General features: G+C 47.6%; 1 protein-coding gene and 1 non-coding gene across 2 annotated transcripts; both read right to left on the bottom strand.

The window, feature by feature from the left end:
* Positions 1-889: 889 nt before the first annotated feature.
* On the bottom strand, positions 890-13,436 carry Rnaseh1 (ribonuclease H1). Its single transcript, XM_036171426.1, has 8 exons — positions 13,223-13,436; positions 10,558-10,673; positions 9,430-9,591; positions 7,211-7,310; positions 5,861-5,915; positions 4,505-4,589; positions 3,962-4,086; positions 890-2,496 (listed from the first exon to the last, which is right to left on the bottom strand). Exons 1-8 carry the CDS (start codon positions 13,348-13,350, stop codon positions 2,410-2,412), a joined length of 858 nt encoding a protein of 285 aa, XP_036027319.1. The 5' UTR covers positions 13,351-13,436; the 3' UTR covers positions 890-2,409.
* Positions 13,437-15,799: 2,363 nt separating this feature from the next.
* LOC118572065 lies at positions 15,800-15,906 on the bottom strand. Its single transcript, XR_004943441.1, has one exon. It is a non-coding gene; the product is annotated as a U6 spliceosomal RNA (small nuclear RNA).
* Between the last annotated feature and the right edge of the window lie 961 nt (positions 15,907-16,867).

Here is a 16,867-nt window from a genome sequence, read left to right as displayed (position 1 = left end):
CTGGGGTGTGGGGACAGACAAGACAGGGTTATGGGTGGTTAAAATGGTCCAAATACATCAAGCATGTGTATGAAAATTTAACAAAACCTATTACATATAATATATGCTAATAAAAAAATTTAGGGGGTGCTGGAGAGGTGGCTCAGAGGTTAAGAACACTGACTGCTCTTCCAGAGGTCCTGAGTTCAATTCCCAGCAACCACATGGTGGCTCACAACCATCAGTAATGAGATCTGGTGCCCTCTTCTATATACATAATAAATAAATAAATCTTTAAAAAAAATGTTTTTTTGCAGGGGTTGAGAGTTACTAAGAAAGACAACTGGCATACTTTCCAGCCTACACATGCAGTTGAGCTGAGATGTAGCTCAGTAGTAGGGTGATTACCCACTATGTTAGACTCTATATTCAGTCCCCAGTAAACATGTTGTTGGTATTTCACTCTTTTTGAGGGGGACACCTGCCACCCAACTCCCAAATAGTTTCTAACCAGCTTTCCTCAACTTATCCCATCTACCTTTTGCCTCTGGGCTTTTCCCATTCCCTTCCTTCTGTAATCTCACTCTTACTTGGTGGCTTGCTGTGTAGCTGGGTGGCCCGGCCCCTGGAGCCCTGCTCTGCCTGTTGATCTCCGATCTCTTCTCCTAGTTTTCTCCTCCTATATATCCTCTCTCCTGCCAGCCCCTCCTCTCCTCTCTGCCAGCCCCTCCTCTCCTCTCTGCCAGCCCCGCCTCTCCTCTCTGCCTGCCTCGCTATTGGCCGTTCAGCTCTTTGTTAGACTATCAGGTGTTTTAGACAGGCACAGTAACACAGCTTCACAGAGCTAAACAAATGCTACATAAACAAAAGTAACACACCTTAAAATGATATTCTACTACACAAACATACAGAAAACAATGCTAGGAGCTTTTGTTTTTGTTTTAGGATATGGTAAACTTGCTACAGAGCCTAAGCTGACCTTGAACTCCTGACCCTCCTTGCCTCTGCCTCCCAAACCCTGAAATAACAGGTGTGTGCCCACCACACTTGGTTCTAATATAGGACTTTGTGTTTATGCACATGTGTGCAAGTGTAAGAGAAGACACAAGATACTGGGTGTCCTGTTCCCTCGAGATTGGCTCTCACCACTGAACCTGGAGCCCAGATTTTTGGCCAGGCTGGATGTCCTGCAAGCTTCAGCACCCCTCCAGCCGTAACCCCTCAGTGCTAGGGGTCCAAGCATGCTTCGGCCATGCCCATCTTGTTACGTGGTACAGGAGCTGGGGTTCTGAACTCAGGTCAGGTCCTCACGTTTAGGACGTGTGCACTGTTACCCACTCCCCGCCCTCATGTAGGACTCTGAGCTGGCCTTACTACACAGATCACTTGCCAAGTCAGCAGAGATGGACACCAGGCCAACCACCCCGCTGTCCCAGAGACACACGTGTACTTCTTGAGCACTTTCAGAGGCCTGCTGTGACATCTGAGACACTATCTCCACATGGGTAGCTGTCACAGCGACAGCCTGCAGAGCAAGCTGGAGGGCGCGTGAACTGTGGCTGGCACTGGTTCTCAGCGGACGGCCCAGCTTCCCAGTGTAAGGAGCGGAGTCAGCTCAGGTTGGCAGCACTGTCCCAGCGCCTGTCTTTCCTGTCTTCTCTAGAGCAAGGCTGCACCACGTTCCACTGCTTAAGGGCTGTGAGGGTTTGCCTGAGGACAATCTTACCAGCCCATTTCTCGAGAGTGATTTTCCTAATTTCTAGTTTTAGATAGTAAAGGACAGTTACTTTTAACAGTAACTCAATAAACTAGATGTATGTTGTGTCATTCATGCATATTTTTATTATAAAAATAAATAAGGATGATTTCAAACATGTTTTAAATTTATATAGTATTTTTAGGAAAAATAGCCAAAGAAATCCATTAGCAATATATTCATGTATCTTGGTTTTTAAAGTTCTTGGCTGTTCCTACAAGGTGGTCCAGGAGCCAAGGTCACGTATGTGCAGGCTCTGCCTGCCCCAACACCAGCCCCGGGTCCCTCATGGTCACACCATCTCTGATGCAGACAGAGGCACAGGGCGCCTGCACAGGCAGGAGGCTTCTACTTCTGCACATTGGAAGGAAAATGAACATTCTGGAACCTTTAGACCACAGCTACTGACCAGAGTCTCACGGATTCCTCTGAAATCAAGCTGGAGCATGTTGGGCCAGACTGCAACAAGTCAGATAGGAATGTCAGACCCTCTCAGAAGGCCCAATGACTGAACTTTCACAGGAGGTTAAGTTCAGCCTTCCCTTCCGTTATTCAAGCACGTCTCATCAAGCTGGCCACAGGTCACGGTCAAGTCCTCCATGCTGTGTCCTCACTGCACATCAGGGTAAAGAAGCAGCCACTGCCTCGAGTCTGAGTGTACAGCAAGACTTTGCTCAGTCTTCAGACTGCTTCGCGCCTTCCCTTGCCAGCCTGTCAGCTTCCTCATTGCCCGCAAACCCGGAGTGACCAGGAATGTGCATCTGTTAAAATGAAGATCCCTTTAATTTTTCTGATGTTTACGTGTGCAGCGCATGGCTAGACCACACACCCAGAAGAAACCCGGGGCCAAAGCTCATGTTCACAGCCCCCTACTCTCAACAGGGTAAAGACACTACAGCTAGAGCCATGGCTCAGCGAGTAGAGTATTCGCCCAGGGCTCAATCCTCAGTGCCACATAAACTCGGTGAGGTGACGTGCCTGGAACCCCAACACTGGCAGGAGCAGAGACTCAATCAAGAGCACCCTGGCTACACAGCAGGTCTGATCCAACGTGGGCTACAACTGCCTGCCTCTAACCAACCATCCGACTCGAGATGACAAAATATATAGACTCTGGTTAAGGAGTTTACCGGGGCCCCCCAGACAATACAGGCTGTTCGATCTTGGTGGGCCACCAGAACTAGATGCTGGGACCCTGCTGCCGAAGACAACACACACCTTGGTTGCAGCACATACAGACGTCAACCTGAAACTGATCTGGAAGCTGCCTCCCTGCTGGCTAGCTTTCCTAGCTTGGGAAGGTACTGTGTAGGCGGCTGGAGAAGAAAAGTCTTACTCAGCTGTGAACATGCCATAACACCAACCAACAGGTAAGATGTGGCCACTAGAGTGATAGAGACAAGTCTGCTGGGGGGTAACCATCCGCCTTCCGACTGGAGTTACAGCCTACCCCACAGGAGGAACACAGCTGGTACTGCAAACCTATGAACTGTGTGTGCCAGGCAGTCACAGGTCCTAGTGGGAGAGCCACTGTGTTAAATGTGCAAATGTCGTGGCTTTGCTCACAGATTACTGCTGTCAGCTTCATCAGCTTCTTTTTTACTGCAGACCCATAACTGGCCTGAGATGAGTGACAGCTGACTGCTCAGCCGTAAATGGGACATCTATGTCACCCCTGCCAAGGCTCAGCAGGGCACATCATGGAAAGAGAGAGAAGAATGTAATAGCCAGAGAAAGGAGCGGAGTGTTATAGAACATCGCCTTCCAGGTAAGACATGGCTACTGTACTCATGGACTCCTCGAACTGTGACCAGGAGTACGGGTCTGCCCAGGACTGGACCTGTCAACACTCTCCTGGATTGGGGAGAGGTGCCTGAGGTCCTCCCACTCCCTGAGCCTCTACAAGCGATTAACAGTTTATGAGGGAGGACAGACTTTCTTCAGTGCTGTGGACACTGCTAAGGTGCCCGTGCTTCTGTAAACAACCACTCATTTGTACTCCTGTAAGCACCTGACTAAACATACTGCATCACAGGAAACAAAACCATGACAGGAGGGGATGAGGAGGGGGCAGGTACGCCCAGAGGACAATGTCACAATGAAACCCATTCTTATGTCTAGTTAACACAGCTAACACACTCATTGACTTTATGGAAGCTGCTAGTTTAACCTTCCCAACTCCATCCTCTCAGCTAATTTAGACATGTGATAGGAAGTGTGACTCACCCACGTGATGTCCATGCCCTGGGTGAGCTTGTCCAGCTCCATGAAGTCCTCCTTGTTGATCACATCTTTCCCTGTACTGGTTCTCCAGCCGTTCTTCTTCCAGCCCTGAATCCAACTGGTTATCCCTAGGGGAACGCACACACGCTCAGACTCATCCACCAGGACGGCCTGGCCTCTCCTGGCTCCTAGCCTCTCCTGGCTGCTAGCCTCTCCTCGCAATGGCTCCTCTCATTCCAAGTCAAGACCTGGATGGTTCCCTCCCTTAGGTGCTCTCCCTTGCTTAAGCCTTCAAGACCCAAGGCCCCAATCTTTCCTCTCCCTGCATGCAATCAGAGGAACAAAGGCCTTTGCTCAGCCACCTCCAGCCCCAGAGCCAGCATACTGTGACCCAAGACTAAAACCCTGACTTCAGGGGTTATGCAGCCAAGGAGCCCCAATCCCCCGGGAGAGCAGACCTGAAAAGCCAAGTGTTATCCAGGACTGTTACACTACTACCTACTAGGAAGGAAGGCCTGCTCCCTCTCAGTGCCTGGGGAAGCTTACCATTGATGGTGAACATGCTGTCTGTATAAAGAACCAGCTTGCTGATGTTCTGAGCCCTGGCTTGCATGATGGCTTTGCAGGCTGCCTTGAAAAAGCAAGTACACGGTCATGCTATTTAGGAAAGGCTCAGCTCTTTACATTACCAATCCAGTGCTTTAAGCCCACTCAAAGTGTAGTGGAATACTTTAAGGGGTGTTACTTTTGCTTATGCAGCATTTGTTTAACTCTGTGAAGCTGTGTTACTGTGCCTGTCTAAAACTCCTAATGATTTAATAAAGAACTGGCCAATAGCAAGATAGGAGAAAGGATAGGTGGGGCTGGCAGGCAGAGAGAATATATAGAAGGAGAAAACTGGCCAGGCGGTGGTGGCACACACCTTTAATCCCAGCACTTGGGAGGCAGAGGTAGGAGGATCTTTTTGAGTTCAAGGCCAGCCTGGTCTACCGAGCGAGATCCAGGAAAGGCGCAAAGCTACATAGAGAAACCGTCTCAAAAAACAAAAAAAAAAAAAAGGAGAAAACTGGGAGGGGAGATCAAAGATCTAGGAGCCAGAGAAGGAGGAGGTCTTCAGGGGCCAGCCACCCAGCTACACAGCAAGCCACGGAGGAAGAGTAAGATTTTTTTTTCCCCCCGAGACAGGGTTTCTCTGTGTAGTTTTGGTGCCTGTCCTGCATCTTGCTCTGTAGACCAGGCTGGCCTCAAACCCACAGAGATCCGCCTGCCTCTGCCTCCCCAATGCTGGGATTAAAGGCGTGCGCCACCACTACCTGGCTAAGAGTTGAGATTTACAGAAGTTAGAGAACAGGAAAAGCCCAGAGGCAAAAGGTAGATGGGATAATTTAAGATAAGGAAAGCTGGCTAGAAATAAGACAAGCAAAGGCCGGGCATTCATAAGTAATAATAAGCCTCCATGTGTGATTTATTTGGGAGCAGGGTGGCAGTCCCACCCAAAAAGAGCAAAAACAGGGCTGGAGAGATGGCTCAGAGGTTAAAAGCACCAACTACTCTTCCAGAGGTCCTGAGTTCAATTTCCAGCAACCACATGGTGGCTCATAACCATCTGTAATGAGATCTGGTGCCCTCTTCTGTATACATAATAAATAAATAAATCTTTAAAAAAAAAAGAGCAAAAGCCTTCAACTCTTTCTGTACTGCCATGCTGTCTTTATGCGAAGAAGGCTAAGCCTGCACTGCCCCCATGACACTGACAGGAAAGGATTCTAGAGCAGACTGCTGTCAGCCTCAGTGTTTCTTGTGGACTTTCAATACCTTCAATGTAGGACAATAAAGGAAGGGAACAAGGCTGATCTTGTGCTCACATGCAGGAAAGGCATTCACAATTATCTGGGAACTTACATGGATCTCGGCCCTCTGGTTTGTCTGTCGCCCAGGAAGTCTAACACCTACATTTCTGTTTCAAAACGGCACAAAAAGAAAAAACAAAATTACAATGCTAATTCCCAAATCAATTATTCTCAATGGATAATAACAAACTAGTGTTCACTTTCAACTGAAACATAAAACCTACATACAAACAACAGCCTGAAAAAAACAAACCAAGGCTGGGACACAGCTCTGTGTCAAGCACCAAGACCCTTGTCCAGATACTAACACCTGCAAACAACCAAAAACTAGAATCACACACTTGTAATCCCAGAACTCTGGAGGCAGAGGCAGGAGGATCTCTGTGAGTCAGAGGCCAGTCTGGTCTACACAGAGCTCCAGGACAACCAGGGCTGCAGAGAGACCCTGTCTCAACAAAAATGAAACAAAAAATATCCAAGGTTGAAGACATAAAAAGTTCATTATGCTAGGCTGGGCATGGTTATGTACACTATAACTGGATTTCTTGAAAGGCCTGGGCCACCACTGCCCAGCTCGGTGTACACTTTTAATCCCAGCACTTGAGAGGCTGAGGCAGGAGAATCTCCATGAGTTACAAGCCAGCCAGGGCTATACAGGGAGAATAAAAAACCAAAAAAACCCTTATTACCTGAGTTAATTAATATGTTGAATACATGTGAATATTTAAAATGGAAAAATTAAAACACTTTTAAAATTAATGAACAATTAACAAACTGTCTGACAACAGTGCCCAATGAACCTCACTCAGACCTGGTGTAAGAAAACCTCACGGGGTGGCTGACAGCCACTACTGCATATCCTTCACTACTGCATATCCTTCCTTCACTGCAGGGACTGGCTCTATGTGCATGGTCCAGTTTCACACCTTGGCTGTGCTTTCTGACTGTCTCTAGGTTAAGCATCTTCAAGTCTAAAAGTCATCAGGTGTGGTGGTACATGCCTTTAATCCCAGCCCTTGGGAAGGAGAGAGGCAGGAGGATCTCTCTGAGTGCTAGGCCAGCCTGGTCTCACAGTGAGTCTGGGCCAGCCAAAGCTACATAAGGAGACCCTGTCTCTAGAAGTCTAGTGACGGGATGGGTTCTGAGCTAGTACCCTGTCCCTGCATCACTGTTGGCTGGCTCCTCTACCCATGTCTTACGAGATGTATGAACTAGGCCCAGGAAAACAATACCAAGTCTCAGTATTTGGCACTGTCGAGAACCAAGCTGCCTGGCACTGACATAAATCGAAGTTGCTCTTTTTCTATCCACCACCAACACTCTTTACCTGGCAGGTTTCACCACGGATATACCAAAGCAAATCCTTCCAAGACTCGGTAAAAACACTGAGCTGTTTACTTACAAGGGGTGGCCGGGTCCCCAGTAAACGCCAATCCCTGCTCTGGCCCGCTTGCGCCCGTTACTAGAGCAGCACCCATCCGTGTAGACAACAACGGATTCTCCTGTAAGAGGGAAGAGAGGCGACTGTACCAACCCGCTCCACACCGACCCACGGCTGCAGTCTTCTGTCCAGGACGACAGGGACTCCCCTATGGGGTGTGCCCACTTTCTGATTGTCCCACATGCCAGGTGAGTTAAGGTAAGACAGAACTTCCCACTGTGAGACCTGCTTATAGCTCGAGCTAAAGGGGTCACCTTCACTCTCAAGCTCTTTCCAGAGAAAGCACCGCTTGGTGTGATGCTGGCCCCACATGCCAGAAAGGCAAGTTTGCTGGCAAGTGGTCTCCTTTTCTCTTAGCACATTTGCCACCAACTGTAAAGCAGTTCTCATCTCTGCTTCCTCCGTTCAAACACAGTTTGCTCAAGTGGGAGGTGCAGACCTGGGGCCGCTCACGGGCAGAGTGGTCGGCAGCACCCTCGGCAGAGTGCAGGGAGAAACTGAGTGGCGAAGTGTCTGGGGTGGAAGAGGGGAGTCAGAGACCACCTGCACACGAGGCCTGTCCAGAGGACAGGGCCCGGCACAGCAGGCTCAGGGGAAGGAAGCATGGAGACCAGCTGCCCTCAAAGCAGCAGGGCCGGGGACGTTTGAGCAGAGGCTGCACAGGCCTCCTGCCAGCTGGGACTTGGTTTCCACCCACAACTAAACCTTCCTTGAAGCCACCAGAGACACTTGTCACACACTGTGCCAAGTGACAGCCGGCATGTTAGAAATGGCCTGTCCCTTAGGTTCCTATTGATGAGTGCCTGAGTTAGGGTTTCTCTTGCTGTGATGAAACACCAGGACCAATGGCAACTTGGAGAGGGTTTATCCGGCTCACACTTACACATCTAGTGCATCACCGAAGGGAGTCAGGACAGGAACTCACACAGGGAAGAAGCTGATGCAGAGGCCGTGGAGGGCTTGCTTACTGCCTGCTCCCCATGGCTTGTTCAGCCTGCTTCCTTATAGGACCCAGGACCACCAGCCCAAGGGATGGCACCACCCCCTGTGGGCCAGGCCCTTCTCTATCAATCACTAAGACAATGCCCATGCCTGATCTTATGGAGGCATTCTCTTAACCGAGGTTCTGTCCTCTCAGATGACTCTAGTCCGTGTCAAGCTGACAGGCAACTGCGCAGCGCAGCGCAGCGCAGCGCAGTGACAGCACTTGCTCATCTTAGATACTGCCAAACCCACAGACCCCAGCACCCCAGTGTCCTCCGGGGCTTCTCCTGGAGGCAAAGTACAGATGGCTCTCTTGGCAAAACTCAGGACACACCCATGCTGATACATCTTTAAATGCTGCCTCTTTCTGTTCCCATGAATGCAGGATAAAAAAGGAAATTTACACACCACATACTTAGAGCACACAGCTCCTCTTGGAGCTAAACACAGGAAGAGCCCCAGATCTCTTTTCCTCAGGTCACAGTGAGTTCTGAGGGCTGGACAAATGGCTACATGCTGGCACTGCCCAGCTCTAGCAGGCAGCTCTGGCTGGGCCCTCCTCCTTTCTCTGCCTCAGCAGCCCGTGGCTATGTAAGGGTTTCCTAAGAATTCCCAAAAGATTCATGGTTTTGCACTGCTGGAGCAGCTATAGAGCAGTGGCCTCGCTGCCAGGCCTGGCTGCAAAGGACCCAGATGGCTGGGAGGAGGCTAAAGAAAGAAGTTGAAGGCTAGCCTGGGCTTCAAAGTTCACTGCCACCCTGGGTCACACAGTGAGACCCTGCTGCAAAATACAAAGTAAAAAGTAGGACCACATCAATAAGAGCCTTGGCCTATCAAGATGCGAAGCAAAGGGACTTTTTGTTAATGCCCTCTCTCCAAAATAAAAGACCTCAGAAATTTGTAGAGAATATTTACAGAAAAAGATGGGGCTAAAAATCAGCTTAAAATTTTAGGGTGGCTGCCTACACCCTTAATCCCAGCACTGGAAGGCTGAGGCAGGAAGAGCTCTGTCATCAAGGCCACCAGAGTGACACACTGAGTCCCTGTCTCAAAAACAAAACAAACAAAAGAACAGAACCCACCACCACCACCACCACCAAAACAAAGAGCTTAAATTCCTCTCATTTAGAAAGGAGATTTCATGATTATTGTTGTTCATAATTGTACTAAAAACTCTGAACCCGAGAAAGGCATACCCATATAAGAAAATGTGTCCTTGCTCACTAAGGGAGCCAGCTCTGTGCTCTGTCTGGTGTGCTTTGCCCCTGGCTCTGGCTGTTCTTCCCCTTCACCCGGAGGCTCCCGAGGCCGCTTGCTGGTCTTCACCGGTGACTCCTGCACATGTGCAGTTTCCTGCCCTGAAAGAAGATTCCAACCATGATCCAAAATCAGAGTGCATGAACACTGAGGAATATTCTGAAAGAGCTTGCTTTCAACATTATAACACCAGACTGGGGCACCCTAGATTGTAGCCCCACCAAGAGGGAATGACTGAGAACAAATCACTCCAGACTCTGGTGCCCTGCAGGAGCTCTAGAGAGTCCAAGGCTCCCACTGAAGATAAATAATAATAGATGAATAAATAAAAAGTTCTTGAAACTGCACTTCCCAAGGGAGGTTCAGATATAGTTTTGTTTTTGTTTTTTGTTTTTTTTTTTGGTCCCATGTTCTAAATTAGAGTCAGCTTGCTGACCCATGTCCTATGTGTGCTCTAAATCTGATGTCCCTTATAGTAGGCCTTCAGAATCCAATCCTAGGCACCACACACCTGTCTAAACCATACTAATTCTTTTTTTTTTTTTTTTTTAATGTGGAGCTGAGAATTGAACCCAGGGCCTTGTACTTGCTAGGCAAGTGCTCTACCACTGAGCTAAATCCCCAACCACACACTAATTCTTTTTAAAAGATTTATTTTTAAGTGTGTGTGTGTGTGTGTGTGTGTGTGTGTGTGTGTGTGTGTATTTGTGTCAAGTATCCATCCCTCCTGAGGTACAGGACATTGTGAGTCACCCAATATGGGTGCTAAGAATCAAACATCTGGTCCTCTGAACCATTTCTCTAGCCGCTGGACCACTTTTTTTTTTTTTTTTTTTTTGCTTTTTTGAGACAGAATTTCTGTGTAGCCCTGGCTGTCCTGGAACTTGATCTATGGATCTGCCTGCCTTTGCCTCTCTCGTGCTGAGGGCTTGAACCACCATTCTTAAAACTAATCTGTACAGGAGACAATAGACAATCATTTCATGTCCTCCAGGAAAGGAGACACGGTGATATTGGGAACATAGGAGGCTTTTCATAGGTTAAAATATTACACTAATGTTACATACCTTTTGAACCATCTGGGCTCAGAGAGCTCCTGACAAAGGCCCAAGCTTCATCTTCTGTGGCAAATTTCTTAAACCTGGCAGCAGGGAACCGGTCCACCTGCGCTCTGCACTCACTCCTGGAAGAGCGCACACATCAGCCCAGGCTTCCTTCCCTCTTCAATTTACACCCTTATTTATTGTTTTAACTTATTTCTACTTTTACTGTTCTACCTTATCTATTTACACCAGTCTCAAGTTTTACAGCAGTTTTAGGTTCACATCCAACAGGAACAGAAAATAGAGTTCCTTAAAACCCTGCCTCCAAATGTTCCCAGTCCACTGCTTACACTGGGGCTCACTCTCGGGGTTGTAAAGTCTACAGGCTTTAGACAATGACAGTGACATGGCTGGACATTACCATACCATCCAGAACAACCTCATGTCTTAGAAATCCCCGCCTTGCCAGGCAGTGGTGGCACACGCCTTTGATCCCAGCACTCGGGAGGCAGAGCCAGGTGGATCTCTGTGAGTTTGAGGCCAGCCTGGTTTACAAAGAAAGATCCAGGATAGGCACCAAAACTACACAGAGAAACCCTGTCTCGAAAAACCAAAGGGGGAAAAAAATTCCCTGCTTAGAGGCTGGGGTGGGGACACATGCCTATAATCCCACACTCTAAATACAGAGGCAAGAGGATCACAAATTCACAAGTTCAATGCCACCCAATTTATATACCGGTCTAGGCCAGCCAGTACTATCTAGAAACCTTGTCTCAAAAACACAACCCAAAACACCTTGGTTTGGGAGTATATAACATCCATAATCCCAGTACTTGGGAAGTGGAGACAAATGATCAAAAGTTCAAGGTCATCTTTGGTTTATAGCTAGTTCAGTTCAAGGCCAGCCTATCTCCAAACAAACAAAACCTGTCTGTCTCTCATCATCTTTCCTCTCTTGGTTCTAACCCCTAAAAACCACTGGCTTGTTTTGCAATCTCTGAATTTGTTCCAGGATGTCATATAGTTGGAATTACTCATTGTACACTATTTCAAATTGGCTTTTTTTCTTAGTATGATATGTTAGTGTTCTTTCATACTATTTCATCTTTAATAACTCATTTTAGGTCTGTATAATATACCTCCCAATTTAGCTTCATTTCCATGTTAAGACTAGCCAGCCCATTTTGCTAAATGACATTCAGGTGGCACACTAATACCATAAGATCTTTCCACAATTCCAGTACATACTAAAATTTCGTTATCTTTAAGAATCAATTGCCAGGAGGTAGTGGTGCACGCCTTTGATCCCAGCACTCGGAAGGCAGAGGCAGGTGAATCTCTGAGTTTGAGGCCAGCATGGTCCACAAAGTGAGTTCCAGGACAGGCTCCAAAAGCTACACAGAGAATCCGGGCAGTGGTGGCGCACGCCTTTGATTCCAGCACTGGGGAGGCAGAGGCAGACGGACCTCTCAAAGCCAGCCTGGTCTACAGAGTGAGATCCAGGAAAGGCACCAAAACTACATGGAGAAACCCTGTCTCAAAAAACAAAACGAAACAAAACAAAACAAACAAACAAAAAAAGGATCAAGTTGGACAGTGATGGCACTCACCCTTAATCTCAGAGGCAGAGGAAGATAGATATCTCTGAGTTCAAGGCCAGCCTGGTCTACATAGTTAGTTCCAGGACAGCCAAGGCTACAAAAAGAAACACTGTCTCAAAAATACAAAAACCAAGCCAACAGTGGTTGCGAATGCCTTTAATCCCAGCACTCAGGAGGCAGAGCCAGGTGGACCTCTATGAGTTAGAGTCTAGCCTGGTCTACAGAGTGAGATCCAGGACAGGCACCAAAACGACATAGAGAAACCCTGTCTCAAGAAAGACAAAAACAAAAAACAAAAAACAAAAAAACAGAAAAAACCAAACCAACCAACCAACAAACAAAAAAAATCAATCACAGAAAAAGGGATGGCATCAGAGATATTTCTTCCTCAGTATTATCGTCGCTGAGCCTAGGGAAACATACAGGTGCACAGGTACCTTGATATCAGAAGCTTACATAGACCCAAACCTGGGTTCAAGTCCCGATTCTGCCACTCTCCCGACCCATGAAACTGAAAACATCATCTGCCTTCAAGGGCTGTTACAAGGATCCAAAGGCAAAGACTAGCTTCTAGCCTGGGACTCTCCATCTTTCTCTTCCCCTTCCTCCTCTCCTCTCGAGGTCTCCTTCCATAATCCATAGGCCATGCTGATGCTGACCTGTATGTAACGTGTAGTGATTCTCCTGCCTCAGACTCACCAGTACTGGGATTACAAATATGTGCCACCATACCTGGCAACGATTAGCCTTTTTAAAAACAGGAGAGGCTGAGGATGTAGCTCAGCTGCTTGTCTAGCATGCACTGGGCCCTGGGTTCGAGTCCCCGGTACTGCATAAACTGAACGTAATGGTGCCTATCTGCAATCCCTGAATTTGGGACGCGAACGCAGAAAGACGGTTAGTTCAAGTTGGTACAGAGGGGTCCTGTCTCACAAACACAACAAACACCCCCGGGGACGATGAGAACACGGGAATCCTTGTGTGAATTCTGGTCTGCCCCGACCATATGTCCTCTTCAGGAGTTTTGACTGCAACACAGAAGGACTAAACAGGCTGTTCGGTGCTTAGAATAAAGGGCTCCGTCTCACCAACTCAGGAAGACGCCGGTCCTGCGGCCCCTCCTCACCGCATAGAACATCCCGAGCCCGCAGATGCCTCGCCTCACGCGCACGACGGCCAGTGTCACTGTGTGGGACAGCGGCAGCAGCCAGCGCATCGCTCACGCCAGCGAGGGAACCCACATAGCGGTCCGCCGGCCTCCCGCCCGCAACCTAACACACTTCCGGCGCAGGGAGGTGACGTAAAAGGCGCGCCAAGGGGGCGGTCCGGGGCGGGGCCTAGGATGGTGAGCCTGCTTTGTGCGGTGTGTTTATTGGATGTTAGTGAGACTGTGGCGCTTGAGACGGTAGGCCTGGAGGCTGCGCTCCCTCCTCCAGTCCAGAAGGAAAGGATGGGTGGATGATGAGTGAGTGCCTGGGACGGCAATGGGAAGCCCTGTGACGCTACACCCCCTGTCTAGGATGCCCACCTCGGCAGGTCGTGCTTTCCCTCTCCTCGTCCAGCAGATAGATACTGGGCCACGGGAAGGGCCATAGGAAAATGAACGAGGGATGGCGTGAATACACATCATTTTGGCCATATGATTAAGGCAATGAAGCAAGTCCCTGTAGAAAAGATGGGAAATCCTTTTTATAATCCAAAAGCAACTGACATTTTAAAATATACTCCTTGAGGCGCAAGCAAGAGGTCTTCAAAAGTAAAGATACTTGCCACCAAACTTGACAACTCGAGTTCCATGCTCAGGACCCGTACAGCAGCAGGAGAGGACTGACTCCGACCTCCACACATCCGCTATGATGCAAAGTATAGGTGTGCACACACATAAATAAATGTAATTTTATTTATTATTTTTTAATTTTTTTTTTGTTTTTCCAGACAGGGTTTCTCTGTGTAGCTTTGGAGCCTGTCCTGGAACTCACTCTGTAGCCCAGGCTGGCCTGGAACTCAGAGATCCGCCTACCACTGCCTCCCGAGTGCGCCACCACCGCCCGGCTATAAATGTAACTTCAAAATTAAAAATGTAAACTACTTGAAGCTATATGGATATACAAAAAGTGTTAAATATAAAGGAAAAGTATGGATGGGAAAATTCCCTGTAATGGTTGCCTCTGGTTTGTGAAATATAAAGCAATTCTACTCTTCTCTTTGATTTAGAAACCAGTTATTTATCTTATTTTGTTTTTATTTCGTGTATATGGGTGTTTCACTTGGATGTATGTCTGCACCACATGCCTGCTTCAGGCCCACAGATGCTCAGAGAGGGCACTGGATTCTCTGGAATTTGGAATCAAGCACAGGTCTTTTGCAAGGGCAGCCACTACTCCAGAACCACCAGGCATGGTGGCTCCTACCCTATATAATCCCAGTACTGTGTAGACTGAGGCAGGAGCATTACGGCAAGTTCAAGAACAACTTCAATTATACAGTGAATTGTAGCCCTGGGGACTGAAGGTCTCACATACTTTAGGCATAGCCCCTGCCAGAGTACCTCTCAGCCTGTAATTTTATTTATTAGGCATAGCCCCTGCCAGAGCTTCCTCTCAGCCCTTCGTTTTTTATGTGGCAAGAATTGATAGATATCAACTAAAATTAAAACTTCAAAGTTCCAAAAAATACTTTAAATTTTAAAGAGGGGGTATGGGTGCTACCAGTCCTGCAGGAACCAGGTGTGATGATGGTACATGACTGCCATCACAGGCTTGGGTGGGGGATAAGAAGATCAATACAAGATCGTCTTTGGCATCGTAGAAAATTCAGGATCAGGCTGGAGTATGAGAGACACTGTTCCAAAGAATTTGAAGATAATAAGGTCTTGAGACCAAAATTCTTGAGAACTGCTGGCCTTGGACTAGATGGCTCAGTTGATAAAGCTATGCAGTCCTGGTGTTCTGAATTAGAGCTCCAGAATTCACACAGAAGTGAATGGAGGGTTGGGGATTTAGCTCAGTGGTAGAGCACTTGCCTAGCAAGCACAAGGCCCTGGGTTTGATCCTCAGCTCAAAACAAACAAGCAAACAAACAAGACAAAAAAACTGGTAGCATTTAATATCATGTTTTTATAAATCACTTTAGTGTTTCCCAATATGTGCAGTTTTGAAGAGAAAACTCCTTGGCAGGCCTAGACAGAGAGTTCAGTAATTAAGAATGCTTGTCTTAGGTGCATCTCTGTGAGTTCGAGGCCAGCCTGGTCTACAGAGTGAGCTCCAGAACACGCTGGGCTACACTGTTGTTGGTTGTTTTTTACGATTTTGAGGGACCTGCCAGGCAGCTCCCAAGTAAATCACACTCAGAGGCTTATTCTTTTGTTTGTTTGTTTGTTTTTAATTTTCTTTTAAATTTTTTGAGACAGGGTTTCTCTGTGTAGTTGTGGTCCCTGTCCTGGATCTCACTCTGTAGACCAGGCTGGCCTCAAACTCACAGAGATTTGCCTGGCTCTGCCTCCTGTGTGCTGGGATTAAAGGCATGTGCCGCCACCACCACCCAGCCCGTAGGCTTATTCTTTTTTTTTTTTTTTGAGCTGAGGACCGAACCCAGGGCCTTGTGCTTGCCTACTCTACCACTGAACTAAATCCCCCCTGGAGGCTTATTCTTTTTTTTTTTTTTTTTTAAATATGGAACGCTTCACGGATTTGCATGTCATCCTTGCGCAGGGGCCATGCTAATCTTCTCTGTATCATTCCAATTTTAGTATATGTGCTGCCGAAGTGAGCACTTATTCTTAATTATGAATGCCCTGTCTTAGTTTGGCTTGTTTCTAGCCAGCTTTCCTTAAATTAAATTATCCCATCTACCTTTTGCCTCTGGGCTTTTCCCTTTCTCTTACTCCTGTAAATCTTACTTTTACTCTGTGGCTTAGTGTGTAGCTGGGTGGCTGGCCCCTGCAGCCCTCCTCTTTCTCTGGTTACTTTTTTCTCCCAGATTTCTCCTATATATTCTCTGTGCCTGCCAGCCCTGCCTGTTTCTGTCTCCTGCCTTGCTATTGACCATTCAGCTCTTTATTAGACAACCAGGTGTTTTAGACAGGCACAGTAACACTGCTTCACAGAGTTTAACAGATGCAGCATAAACAAAAATAACACACCTTTAAATACTATTTCCCAACACTACACAGAGAAGCCCTGTCTTGGGGGAGGTGGGAAGAATGCTTGCCTTGAAATCATGAGGAGTTTGGCTCCCTGAACCCTTGTAACATGCTTGTGATCTCATCTCTGAGTGGGGTATTGCTTTTTTTTTTTTTTTTTTTAAGATTTATTTATTTAGAAGAGGGCATCAGATCTCATTACAGATGGTTGTGAGCCACCATGTGGTTGCTGGGAATTGAACTCAGGACCTCTGGAAGAGCAGTCAGTGCTCTTAACCTCTGAGCCATCTCTCCAGACCCTCGTTTGTTTTTTTTTGAGGTAGGGTTTCTCTATGTAGTTTTGGTGCTTGTCCTGGATCTCTGTTTGTAGACCAGGCTGGCCTTGAACTCACAGAGATCCACCTAGCTCTGGTTCCTGAGTGTTGAGATTGAAGCCGTGTACCACCACTGCCAGGCCATTCCCCTCCCAACTCTTACACCCAGCCCCAGCCCCCCCCCCCCCCCCCCCCCCAAATAGTGCCTTTCTGTGAAGCCAAGGATGTTCTTAAACTTGAAATCCCCCTAACTCGGCCTCCTGAGTACTAGGATTACT

Source organism: Onychomys torridus, chromosome 21 (assembly GCF_903995425.1).
Source record: "Onychomys torridus chromosome 21, mOncTor1.1, whole genome shotgun sequence".
NCBI lineage: Eukaryota > Metazoa > Chordata > Mammalia > Rodentia > Cricetidae > Onychomys > Onychomys torridus.
This window is presented reverse-complemented; position numbering and strand designations above follow the sequence as displayed.

Coding starts and splice junctions, on each gene's coding strand:
- Rnaseh1 (XM_036171426.1), bottom strand. CDS start 13,350: ATGCGCTGGCTGCTGCCGCTGTCCCACACAGTGACACTGGCCGTCGTG. Junction 5,916..7,210: donor TGGGGACCCGGCCACCCCTT/GTAAGTAAACAG, acceptor GTTTTGAAACAG/AAATGTAGGTGTTAGACTTC. Junction 4,590..5,860: donor ACCAGAGGGCCGAGATCCAT/GTAAGTTCCCAG, acceptor TGCTTTTTCAAG/GCAGCCTGCAAAGCCATCAT.